Source organism: Salvelinus fontinalis, chromosome 4, assembly GCF_029448725.1.
Source record: "Salvelinus fontinalis isolate EN_2023a chromosome 4, ASM2944872v1, whole genome shotgun sequence".
In the NCBI taxonomy this organism is placed as follows: Eukaryota; Metazoa; Chordata; class Actinopteri; order Salmoniformes; family Salmonidae; genus Salvelinus; species Salvelinus fontinalis.
Window position 1 is genome coordinate 20,370,368 of NC_074668.1, and position 12,802 is coordinate 20,383,169.

Here is a 12,802-nt window from a genome sequence, read left to right on the forward strand (position 1 = left end):
ATGGGGTGGAATGCAAATTGGAGTGGGTCTAGGATTTCTGCGATTATGGTGTTGATGTGAGCCATGACCAGCCATTCAAAGCATTTCATGGCTAGAGATGTGAGTGCTACGGGTCGGTAGTCATTTTAGCAGGTTACCTTTGTGTTCTTAGGTACAGGGACTATGGTGGTCTGCTTGAAACATGAAGCCATGAGAGACTCGGCTAGGGACAGGTTGAAAATGTCAGTGAAGACACTTGCCAGTTGGTCAGTGCATGCTCGGAATACATGCCCTGGTAATCCGTCTGGGCCTGAGGCCTTGTGACTGTTGACCTGTTTCAAGGTCTTACTCACATCGGCTACGGTGAGCATGATCACACAGTCATCTGGAACAGCTGGTGCTCACATGCATGCTTCAGTGTAGCTTGCCTCCAAGCGCGCATAGAAGTAATTTAGCTCGTCTGGTAGGCTTGTGTCACTGGGAAACTCGCGGCTGGGCTTCCCTTTGTAGTCCATAATAGTTTGCAAGCCCTGTCACATCTGATGGCAAGCCCTGTCACATCCGATGAGCATCGGAGGCGATGTAGTAGGATTCAACCTTAGTCCTGTATTTCCGCTTCGCCTGTTTGATGGTTCGTCTGCAGCTCTACCCTTTATCTCAGTGAGGATGTTGCCTGTATTCTATGGCTTCTGGTTGGGGTTTGTAGGTACGGTCACTGTGGGGACAACATCATCGATGCACTTATTGATGAAGCAGGTGACTGATGTGTTATACTCCTCAACGCCATCGGATGAGTCCCAGAACGTATTCCAGTCTGTGGTAGCAAAACAGTCTTGTAGCTTAGCATCTGCGTCATCTGACCACTTCTGTATTGAGCGAGTCACTGGTACTTCCTGCTTTAGTTTTTGCTTGTAAGCAGGAATCAGGATAGAATTGTGGTCAGATTTTCCAAATGGAGGGCGAGGGAGAGCTTTGTACCCGTATCTGTGTGTGGAATAAAGGTGGTCTAGAGTTTTTTTTTCTCATCTGGTTGCACATGTAACATGCTGGTAAAAATTAAGTAAAACAGATTTAAGTTTCCCTGCATTAAAGTCCCCGGCCACTAGGTGCTCCGCCTCTGGATGAGCATTTTCTTGTTTGCTATGGCTTTATACAGCTCGTTGAGTGCGGTCTTAGTGCTAGCATCGGTTTGTGGTGGTAAATAGACAGCTACGAAAAATATAGATAAAAACTCTTGGTAAATGCGTGGTCTACAGCTTATCATAAGATACTCTACCTCAGGCGAGCAAAACCTCAAGACTTCCTTAATATTTGATTTTGCGCACAAGCTGTTATTGACAAATAGACACAGACCTCCACCCCTTGTCTTACTGGAGGATGCTGTTCTATCTTGCCAATGCATGGAAAAACCAGCCAACTGTATATTATCCATGTCGTTGTTCAGCCACGACTCGGTGAAACATAAGATATTACAGTTTTCAATGTCCCATTGGTAGGGTAGTCTTGAACGGAGCTCATCCAGTTTATTCTCCAATGATTGCACGTTGGCCAATAGCATGGATGGTAGAGGCGGCTTACCCACTCGCCGACAAATTCTCACAAGGCACCCCGACCTGCATCCCCTGTCTTGGCGTCTTCTCTTCATGAGAATTACATGTGTGTGACTGAATGGAAGCAAGTCCCTGTAGCAATGTTCAAACATCTAGTGGAAGTCTTCCCAGAAGAGTGGAGGCTGTTTATAGCAAAGGTGGGACCAACTCCATATTAATGCCCATGATTTTGGAATGAGATGTTCGACGAGCAGGTGTCCATATACTTTTGGTCATATATAGTATGTGAACGTACGTACTGTACACAGACACACACGCGCACACACAGTCTTGTACAGATAACCTTGTGGGGACACACAATTCAGTCCCATTCAAAATCCTATTTTCCCTAACCCCTAACCCTAACCCGTACCCTTACCCTTACCCTAACCCTAACCCTAAACTTAACCCCAAAACCTAACCTAACCTTAACCCAGACCCTAAACCTTAGCTCCTAACCCTAAAACTAACCCTAGTTCTTAGCCCTGACCCTTAACGTAATTCTAAACCTAACACTAATTCTAACCTTAAGTCTAAACCCCCTAGAAAAAGCCTTTGACCTCGTGGGGACTAACAAAATGTCCACAGTTGGTAAACTTTTGGTTTATTTACTATTACTTCCAGAAGTCCCCACAAGAATAGTTAACATGTCCACACACACACACACGCACACACACACAAAAAAAATGGAAGTGGGATTTTAGCAGCGCTCCCAGCCTCTGCACCCTCGGCTTTGCCTGAGGACAGATAAGAGATTAGTAAAAATATCTAATTTCCCCATGAATGGTTTTTAATTAGTAGAATGTATGTGTGTGAACAGGCGAAAGACAAAGAGAGATGGAATGAATTAAAAGAAATACAGTGAGAAAGAGACAGTGAGGGACTGTGTGTGTATAGAAGAATATGTCCCAAGGCTGGTAGGCTACTGTGTGTAAAGCAATGACAATGTGAAGTTTAAATACAGTAACTGTGAGCTAATTAAGGACAATTGCACAAATTCAACATCCTTTTGAAGATGGAAACTACATTTGGGGAAACAGCGCCACAGTTTTCCCCAGCGCCTTTCTTATTGTTTTTGTTTTGGTGATGAAACCGAGGAGATGAGGGATCTAGATAATTGCATGGTTAAAAAAATTGCAGTGTTTGTTGTTTGCAGTAACTTCCTTGTTGTCGTAATATCCTAAACGGATATGGCAGTTTCACCAATTAAGGATTCTAGTTTTAAAGTGAAGAGCATACAACTTACCGCAGGATTTTGAAAGTCAACATGACTGACAGTGCTACTTCAGCTTCTCCCCAGGGCAATCAGTTAGACTTCATTCCACTTCACTGGATTTCAGTACTGTTCAATCACTCAAAGTAAATGTCTACACTGATTTCATAGATGTATTAATATGATCCCTCTCACACCAGGCAGCTTGATATGTTTAAAACAGTCATCTTGGTCTTAACACCAGAGGAAAGCAGCAGCAATTTGGACAAAGTTGACACACACACACGCGCACACACATACACACACTTTTGTCAGAAATCAATATCACATATCAGCAATTACTCATGTAGCCTATGATTAATTTATAGTTTGGATGAAGAACGGTAGCTCTGTATATTATTAAATCATTATATTGTTTTGCCACAGAGACAGGAACGAGGACATGTAATCTTGTTTTACCTTCTGGTGGCTGTCCTTTTGTTGATGTGGACACATCACAGCTGCTCCTCGGGACCTTGATTAGGAAGGTTGGTTACAGTAGCGTTGGAGCAAACGCCTGCACATCCAGTAGCACTCCAGGGCAGGGGAGGACTGGGACAAAAATTAGGCTCTAGCATTTTATTCACACCAGCCCACATCACTACACTATCCGCTAACTCACGCTCCACACACACACCCCATCCCCAAACATACACCCTACACCCTGACACAACAGTGCTGACACATAACATTTACATCTTTATGTGCACTAACTAATATCATAGGCTAATTGGAGTTCAACACCTGAGGATGTGGAAACTCAAAACACATTAACTAGATCGCTAACTCTAAATAATACCCACTGCTGGTTAGGGCCGTTACGATACCAGTATCGCGATACTCGTTAGTATCAGGGAAAGGAAACAAAACACGAAATGGATTCAACTTCTTTAGGGAAACAGCCCTAATGTTGGAAACAAACATCCTTATGTTGTCATCCAGAGTCACATTTATTTATTTTCCAAGCTACATCACAGAATATTTTACATACAGCAGGTTTTTAAAAGACCAAAGAGTTTTATCTGCTTCGCCATGGACAAATATCGCAATACTGGTATCGTCCCGGCCGTACTGCTGGTAGTAGCCCTCACAATGGCCGGTGAGCACTTCGCGCCGCTCCATATCTCAAAGCCATATCAAATATGTTGCTTGTAAAATAGTTGCTATTGAGAGTTGAGAAATAACTACACTTACAGCCGGCCCCAGCTAAACAGGCATAGGGGTAGGGCACACACTTTCATTACAGGAATCATGAAGATAATACACTTTACTGTAATGAAAGTGTAAAACAAATCTTAACAGGCTCATGGGCCACCAGCCATGTCACCTTTTTCATTTATTTTATAATAAAAAAAAGAAAAGATGTGTGTCAATTTCGACCAGCCCACCCAACTAAAAAATGGTCCAGCTCATCTGTCATTTGCCAAAATTGCCAGATGGCCAATCTGCCCCTGCTCCAGGACATATCTACTGAAGTGGATACTACCGTGGATAGGTATTATGCACTTCACTTGACAATATAATGTCCTCAGTACCTATGATTTACATCATTATGTTTCTGTTATCTGACAGAAAACACACTGACCGGAGTCAGACAGGGACAGGACCAGTTCTAAAAACATTGTATTTCTTCTCAGTATAATTTAATGAATGTTCTTGACATCCAGCCCCTTAAGACAGACATATTCTGTGAGACAAGCAGCCACTTAAAACGTCTTAAAATGTCCAGCGGAGAACAAAAGGAGCTCTGAGGGCTTCACTGGGTGACTAATATTTGATATTCTGCACTAAAACAAAACATTTGAAGCTATTTCTAGACAAGAATTGTTTAACAAAGGGCTCCATATTTCTACCCAAACTTCCCATTTGTAAAAACAATGACCACAGTTTGGAGTCTGAAGTCCCAGAGTGGTAATACATGTCTAATATTCTATCTGAGGTGCACATGGCTTCTTGGAAAAGATCTTTCACCATCAGTCGTGGCGGACTTGGCTGGTTGATAACGTTCCGTATCACTGTTGTTTTGTGGATTCAGTTGAATAATAACAGCAAATTAGGGCAAGTGGCCATAGACAGTTCTCTGGGCATTGTGTCTGCAGACTCCAAAACAGAACATCAACAAAACTCACACTTCTTTGGCATTGTGTTTTTGTCATAGAGTGCATTAAATTGACAATTATCACCTTTAGGCTAAGGGCTCCTGCCCACAATTAGCAAAACATTTGAGGAACTCATGAATGTCAATACAGAGCATTTTTGCCAAATTAACGAATAAAATTAGCTGTTTCAGTTTACATAATTAAGCAATTCGAAGATTAAAGCTATGTTGCTCTTGTAGCTGCTGCTTAATGGATTTATACACACACACACACACACACACACACACACACACACACACACACACACACACACACACACACACACACACACACACACACACACACACACACACACACACACACACACACACACACACACACACACACACACACACATAGAGCTGGTTTAATAGGGGCCACATAAACAAAAAAGGCTATATCTGTACGAACAGAACAGACAGTGACAACGTCTAAGTGAGATATTCCACAGAACAATTGTAACATAGACACAGGAAGTCAGGAAGCAGGTGCAGTTAGTGAGTTTAATGATAGCGAACATGGAATGATACAAAACAAGAGAAGCATCTCACACAAACAATACTACCTGATGACTGACAAAACAGTGCTAGATAAATGGTAAGTAATAAAGGTTGTGATGAAGTCCAGGTGTGACTGTGCAGGTATGTGTAATGATGGTTGCCAGGTGTGCGTAAAGATGGTTTGCCAGAACCGGTGGATACGGTGACGTTGAGCCCCGGAGCGGGAGGAGACAACAACGAGCACACCCAGTTAGCCATGTGAGCTGACTACAGTAATTGTGAGTGAGCCAAGAGTCAGGATTGTGACTGGCTGCGCAGCAGAGGTGCAGAGTTTCAGCCAAGCAGATCCTGTCTGCCTGAGTGATTGGGCTAGACACAGGAAGACATGCCAGCTGCCCCACAGACCATGCGTCCATGCACCACCGCACCTGCACACACACAGAGGGCGTATTCCAGATTTACAGACATACTCTGTGCAGGCCTGCTCAGATTTGTAGATATTTTTAATCCCTGGTGATGTGTTTACCTTCTCAGAAATGCCATCAATATGATACAGTATAATGATCTTGTAATCTGCGCAGGCTAGACTGCACTCAATGTGCATATAGAACTGTCTGTAGGTTACTTGTAACCAGTCAAGTAGTCAATCAACTGATGTGGCCCCTTAATTTGATATCTATGTAAATAAAACAGAGATCAGTGTGACAGTGAATACATTTATTCATAAGGCATGGTATGAAGTACAATAGTATATTGATATCTAAATGGAGCAGATAAAAAGATTAGTGTAAACATTTATTTACTACATTATAATAACCCTGATGCTGTGGCATGAGGAATGGTCATCAATGTAAATCCTCTTACAATCTTGAATTACAGTACTGTAACATCAGTAATACAACCACAACAATGGGTAACTACATGTAGTGTTCTCAGAGAATACAAAAGACAGCGCATCATGTTGTGAGATTACATGGTATACAATGGCTCCATCTGCTGTAGGAAGCATAGTAATGCTTTTGGGGTTACAGGCTGAATGCAGTAACTTGATTGGTTCCATTGTGCTGAAAAAAAATACTAGTATTTACATGGTGGTTACATTGACAGGTACAGTGTAATTACAGTGTAGATACACATTGTTGCATAGTACTTACTGCATAGTACTTACATTGGTGCACAGCTAACTATAGCTGTTTGGACTTTGTAGGCTATCAATTAGATTTGCAAATAAATTCTAATTGACAGTTGGGCCCAAACTGCCCGTACTACGTACCAACGTGTACACACACTGTAATTAACCTGTACCTACCAATCTAATAACATTGCAACTAGATCAGCTTTTAGTGTCACTTAAAGTAATGTGGGACTCATTGTTTTCCTGTTGGGTGTCTGCTCCTCTGATATGGTAGAAACACAACATCCTCATCATTCTCACCCACGTCACATCCTCATTCAAGATACAAGCATTTATTGTCTACCCATTTCAAAAACAGGCTTAATCGACAATAATAACATATTATGTTTTAAAGACACACTATCATCACTTTGGTCCTACTGTGGGCTACCTTAGCCAAAACAATCCTCCTGAGGACAAATTATGTCAGTAATATTTTTGGCACTCATTTCACTTAAGAACACTTGTTGTGATTTAACAGAAATGTCAGCATTCCACATTTTTAAAGCTTGCAATTTTAATCTGATAAAAAATCTAACAGATTCACATTCTGTTGTCTATTCATAAATAAAATATGCATTTACATGTATTACAAAAATGACACCACACAATCAGGGCAGCTTTTTAAATATCATGTTAACTCATTCACTAAATTAACATTGTTATAAAATATGAACACATACTGTATACACGTCTACAGTAACTTTTATTCTAATATTCAGTGTTGTACCTTCAAGTACCGTACGATACGGTTTACAATTCAGCTAACACTACTACGCAGCTATTAATTTATGACTCAGCAGAAATTAAACTTGATACAGCACTAAAGAGAGTCATCCATAACAACAGGCTTATTGTCCATGCTATTGTCCATGCTACAGTCCTGCAGACGCCCGTACTCAAAATCAAGAACCCCGTCATGTAGTAGACTCCGCTCATTGGCGTTGTCAAAGCTGTTCTTGCCGTGGATTTGTTTGAGATGTTTGCGGAGCACTGGCTTGTGTGCGAACACCATGTCGCAGTAGTTACAGCGATGGGGCTTGTCTCCACTGTGTAAGTTCTGGTGGTCCAGGAGAGAGCATTTCTGAGTGAAGGTCTTGCCACATATGTTGCATTGAAAGGGCTTGATGCCAGCGTGGACCCGCATGTGCCGGTGCAGGTTACCCTTCTGGGTGAACGTCTTTCCACACAGCAGGCACATGAACAGCTTGTGCATCTTGAGGTGGTTGGCGTAGTTCTCTAGCTGGCGGAACACACGGGCACACTTTGGGCACTGGTGGTACCACTGAAGAGATTTGTCTGAGTTTCGTAGGTGCCCCCCCAGATTAGGTCTCCCTGTGGCTGAGGTGGGTAGTGGGGGGGGGCTGAGCGGGTATCCTGGCATATGTGGTATGGTCATCTCACCAGCCCGGGTGTCAACGGTGGAGTTGATTAGGGAGTGCTGGGGCTCAGGGGAGTGTAATGACGATGGGGGGCTGGTGTGGAAGCACCCTGCAATGGAAGCAGAGGAGCGGTCAGACATCTCCGACACCCGCTCACAAACGGCCTCCACCTTTACGATGGTGATGGGGCTCTCCTCGCCCTCACCCCTGTCTCGCCTCTGGGTTGGGGTCATCGGCTGAATTATCACATCATCATCTTCATCATCCTCCTCCTCACGATTTATTACCTGGGCATGGGGCAGCTCCTGTATTTTCTGGATGGGAGAGGCTCTGAGAGTCTCTCCATCTCCTTCCTCCTCCTGAGGCTGTTGTTTCACTTGGCAGTGTCGTGGCTGGATGAACTTCTTGAGAGCCTGGGTGCACTGCTCCACCACGTGGCCCATCTGGAGGAAGCTGGCCACAGTTAGGTAGTTGACCAGCTCCAGCTCAGGCAGCTCCAGGGTGCCTGTGTAGCAGGACAGCAGCAGCCGCTGGCCCACCTCTGCCTCCTGGGTCATGGAGATCTGGACCTCCCTTGTGGACGAGTCCTGAAGGAAGAACTGGTCCCGGAGGAAGGGAGAACCGGCAGCCAACACCACCTTATGACCGGGGACCTAATAATAGTATTTATTTTAAAAAATTATAAAATGTATAGCACAATTCATACAGAGACTGCACCTCATGGTGATGTGCCTAATAAAATAATGATAAAAAGAAGATACAAAATATATAAAAACTTGGTAAACAGAAAATGCTTATAATATAAGCAGCAGAGAATGCTTATAATAAGTCCAAAAACACAGGTGGTTGATAGATGTGTACCTCCAGGTCATTGATGCGCACGGTGACATCACAGAAGCGGGTCTGGCGGCGAAGGAGGTTCATCTTCTGCAGCATAGAGTCTCCGAAGGTTCCGAAGCGGAACTGGAGGATCACCTGGTTCTGCTGCTGGGCCATGGACATTGTGGCTTCCTGCAGCTGCCTGCAGGCCTGGTGGGAGGGAGAAAACAGTGGCAATGCATTTGATAACAGGTATATGGAATATCATGTGGTTGAAATGAATTTTAAGACTTTTTACAAGAATATGATCCCTTTATGAGGTAGTATTATCAGAATTATCCTGATTTAATAACAGCCAGCTTGAGGCAGTTGAAAATGTCCTAGATTGAGACATATGTCATTATAAAGGCTTATAAGGCTCAAACTACATTATCAGGGTCAAACATGATGATAAGAGAATGCAACATTAATTTATGTTTCTGAGCAATGACTATCAGTGTAATGTGAAGTGTACCATACCCAAATAGAAAATCATGACATAATATATTCGTTCTAATTATCAAATAAATCTTTGAACAATCAATAATGCTGATATTATAAGAGATCAATATGAAAACTGAAACATTTCAAAACGTAAAACAATCTCAATTGATAATATAGTAGGATTAATATTCTTAGGCCTATTATTATGCTGCTGTGCGGAGCCTAATCGTGAGAAGACAAACTGATGTTTGATAAATATTCTGGAAAAAGGATGTCACTCCATTTGGATCAAACAGAAACACAGCTAGGCGTCATTCATTGTTTTAGTGAAACGATCAAGCAAAAGCATATTATGTCTACTCGGCGTTCTTTCTCTTCATCGCGGGAATCTAGATGCGGCTCTAAAACAGTGGCCATATTTTACCAGTGTCCCGAATGTAAAGACAACAGCATTACTACATTTCAGCGCTAGAGAAAACATTCACCTATCGTCTATTGTCAATAGGAAAATCACGCCTCGAAAACTGTCTCGGTAAAATCACTTTACATGAATCTACTTTTCAATCTAGAATCGTCTTGAAAAAGATTGCAGTTTGCCTACAGTGCGGAAGTACTAGTAAGGAGGTTCGTAAGTAGATCGCACAGCCATAAAGTCATAAACCCCGCCTATTTCTACCGTTTATTTTCGTAAAATTAGTTTTTAAAGCTAACCCTAACCTTAACCACACTGCTAACCGTATGCAAAACCCTAACCTTAAATTACGACCAAGAAGCACATTTAAATTTTCACACATCTTTACGATAATAGCCAAATTTTACTTTGTGGCTGTAGTAACTAGTGGAAACCAGTGAGGAGTGGCAGCGTCACAGAGTTTCTAAACCCAGAGACCCAACATCGCGAGACTTCCGGGAATGCTAGCGAAGCAGACTCAGCATTCAATGGGCGCGTTCGAACGAATCACTTTTGTCAAATTGATGTACATCGTTGGTCACTGCCTTTTAAAAATCACGTGATCAAAGGTCATGAAGTTTTGGTAGCAGTAGTGTTGATAAAACGTTTACTGGAGACAGGAGAACAAGATGAGACATAGGACGAGGTGGATAATTTTATAATAAGGCCGTTTAATCACATGTAAAGACATCTTAGTAAAATCTTGCAGCAAGGCTCTTTCTGTCTGATTCGTATGGAATCGTCCGGAAAGAGGTAGTTTAAGCAGTTGTACAGTTTTATATAGACAACAAGCAAAGTAGGTTGATCTGGAAGTCTGGCCTTCCGATTGGTCGATCTGGGTCTTGGGTAGTCCTGAACAGGCCTGGTGTCAACGTTCCATTGGTTCCTGAGATAGTTCTTTGTTTTGAGCTCCAACCTTGAGTTGTGTGTGTCTGTGGTTATCATGGGGGAGGGGAATTGTGTGTGTCTGTAGTTGGTGTCTTAATAAGTCCAGCATATGTCCAAGAGAAATGAGGAGTATGTGTATTTTGTATAAAAGATGGCTTATGTTGAAATGTTGTTATTACTAGTTTCCAGTATCTATTACAATTTCTTACAGTAGATAGAAAGTTATGTTTATTTGTACTAATAGCACAAACTCCGAGAACATTCAGTTATAGGATTCAGAAGGGGCGTGGCATTGATGGAGTTCGATGCGCCATGAGTTTGTGCCATTAGTACATAAAAACATTGTGCTAATTTGTACATAAAGTACATAATGAATGAGAGACTGGGTTGCAACTCCTTCTATTTAAAATAGATTTTGATGAAAATGAAAACGTGTCAGTTTGTCACTTTCACGAGTTTGTAATAATGACATGTTCAGCTACATAAAATAACTGCTTTGAATCGAGGTTGTACTATTAGAAATCTATCAAATTAACAACTTAGTTTGAATTTTTCACTTCTGTCATTGAGCACGTTTGAGTGGTAAGTCGAACACAGCTTCTATCTCAAGGCCATCAGACTGTTAAACAGCCATCACTAACACAGAGAGGCTGCTGCCTACATCAGACTTGAAATCATTGGCCACTTTATTAAATGGATCACTAGTCACACAGCTGGTCTGCACATGCTCTGAGGATGTGGCTAGGGATGTAGTCTGGGCCAGCAGCCTTGCGAGGGTTAACACGAACACAGCTTCTATCTCAAGGCCATCAGACTGTTAAACAGCCATCACTAACACAGAGAGGCTGCTGCCTACATCAGACTTGAAATCATTGGCCACTTTATTAAATGGATCACTAGTCACACAGCTGGTCTGCACATGCTCTGAGGATGTGGCTAGGGATGTCATCTGGGCCAGCAGCCTTGCGAGGGTTAACATGTTTAAATGTTTTACTCACGTCAGCCACTGAGAAGGAGCGGGGGGGCCGCAGTCTTTGTTAGCGAGCCGAGACGGTGACACTGTATTATCCTCAAAGCGGGCAGAGAAGGTGTTTAGTTTGTCTGGAAGCGTGACGTCGGTATCCGTGATGTGGCTGTTTTTATTTTTGTAGTCCATGATTCCTGTAGACCCTATCACATACCGAGCCGTTGAATTGCGACTTTCGCTTGTTTGATTGCCTTGCGGAGGGAATAACTACACTGTTTATATTCAGACATATCACCAGACCTCTTTCCCATGGTGAAATGCAGTGGATCGCGCATTCAGTTTTTTGCGAATGCCGCCATCCGTCCATGGTTTCTGTTTAGGGTAGGTTTTAATAGTCACAGTGGGTACAACATCTCCAATGCACTTATTTATAAACGCACTCACCGAGTCAGCATATAGATCAATGTCGTTCCCTGAGGCTGACTAGAACATATTCCAGTCCACGTGATCAAAACAATCTTGGAGTGTGACTTCCGATTGATTAGACCAGTGTTGAATGGTTCTCGTCACTGGTACATCCTGTTTGAGTTTCTGCCTATAAGTCGGGATGAGAAAGATGGCGTCGTGGTCGGATTTGCCGAAGGGAGAGCGGGGGAGGGCTTTGTATGCATCGTGGAAGTTAGAGTAGTAGTGGTCGGTGAGTATTAGCCCTATGTGTCGTGCAATCAATATGCTGATCAAACATTGATCTTAAATTTGCTTTTTTTAAATCCCCAGCTACAATAAATGCAGCCTCCGGATATATAGTTTCCAGTTTACATAGAGTCGAGTGAAGTTCCTTGAGGGCCGTCTTGGTGTTTGCTTGAGGAGGGGATGTACACAGCTGTGACTATAACTGACGAGAATTCTCTTGGTAGGTAGAATGGCTGGCATTTGATTGTAAGGAATTCTAGGTTGGGTGAGCAGAAGGACTTGAGTTCCTGTGTGTTGTTATGATCACACCATGAGTTGTTAGTCATAAAGCATACACCCCCGCCCTTACTCTTCCCAGAGGGCGATGCATGGAGAAGCCTGTTTGCTGGACCGATTCCGACAACATATCCCAAGAGAACCATGTTTCTGTGAAACAAAGAATGTTACAGTCTCTGATGTCTCTCTGGAAGGCAACCCTTGCTCAAAT

At 42.7% G+C, this 12,802-nt stretch overlaps 1 protein-coding gene across 2 annotated transcripts; it reads right to left on the minus strand.

Moving 5' to 3' along the window:
* Window positions 1–5,442: 5,442 nt before the first annotated feature.
* LOC129853294 (zinc finger and BTB domain-containing protein 26-like) lies at window positions 5,443–9,971 on the minus strand. Of its 2 annotated transcripts, XM_055919176.1 has the most exons (3): window positions 9,802–9,971; window positions 8,876–9,043; window positions 5,443–8,667 (listed from the first exon to the last, which is right to left on the minus strand). In XM_055919176.1, exons 2-3 carry the CDS (start codon window positions 9,014–9,016, stop codon window positions 7,456–7,458), a joined length of 1,353 nt encoding a protein of 450 aa, XP_055775151.1. In that variant the 5' UTR covers window positions 9,017–9,043; window positions 9,802–9,971; the 3' UTR covers window positions 5,443–7,455. The 2 variants fall into 2 exon arrangements, with proteins under 2 accessions (XP_055775151.1, XP_055775153.1); XM_055919178.1 differs by having other exon boundaries at window positions 5,443–8,652; window positions 8,876–9,971.
* Between the last annotated feature and the right edge of the window lie 2,831 nt (window positions 9,972–12,802).

Excerpts from the sequence above, each read along its gene's own strand:
- LOC129853294 (XM_055919176.1), bottom strand. The coding sequence starts at position 9,016 with ATGTCCATGGCCCAGCAGCAGAACCAGGTGATCCTCCAGTTCCGCTTC. Across the intron at positions 8,668-8,875 it reads TGCGCATCAATGACCTGGAG|GTCCCCGGTCATAAGGTGGT; the intron begins GTACACATCTAT and ends TACTATTATTAG.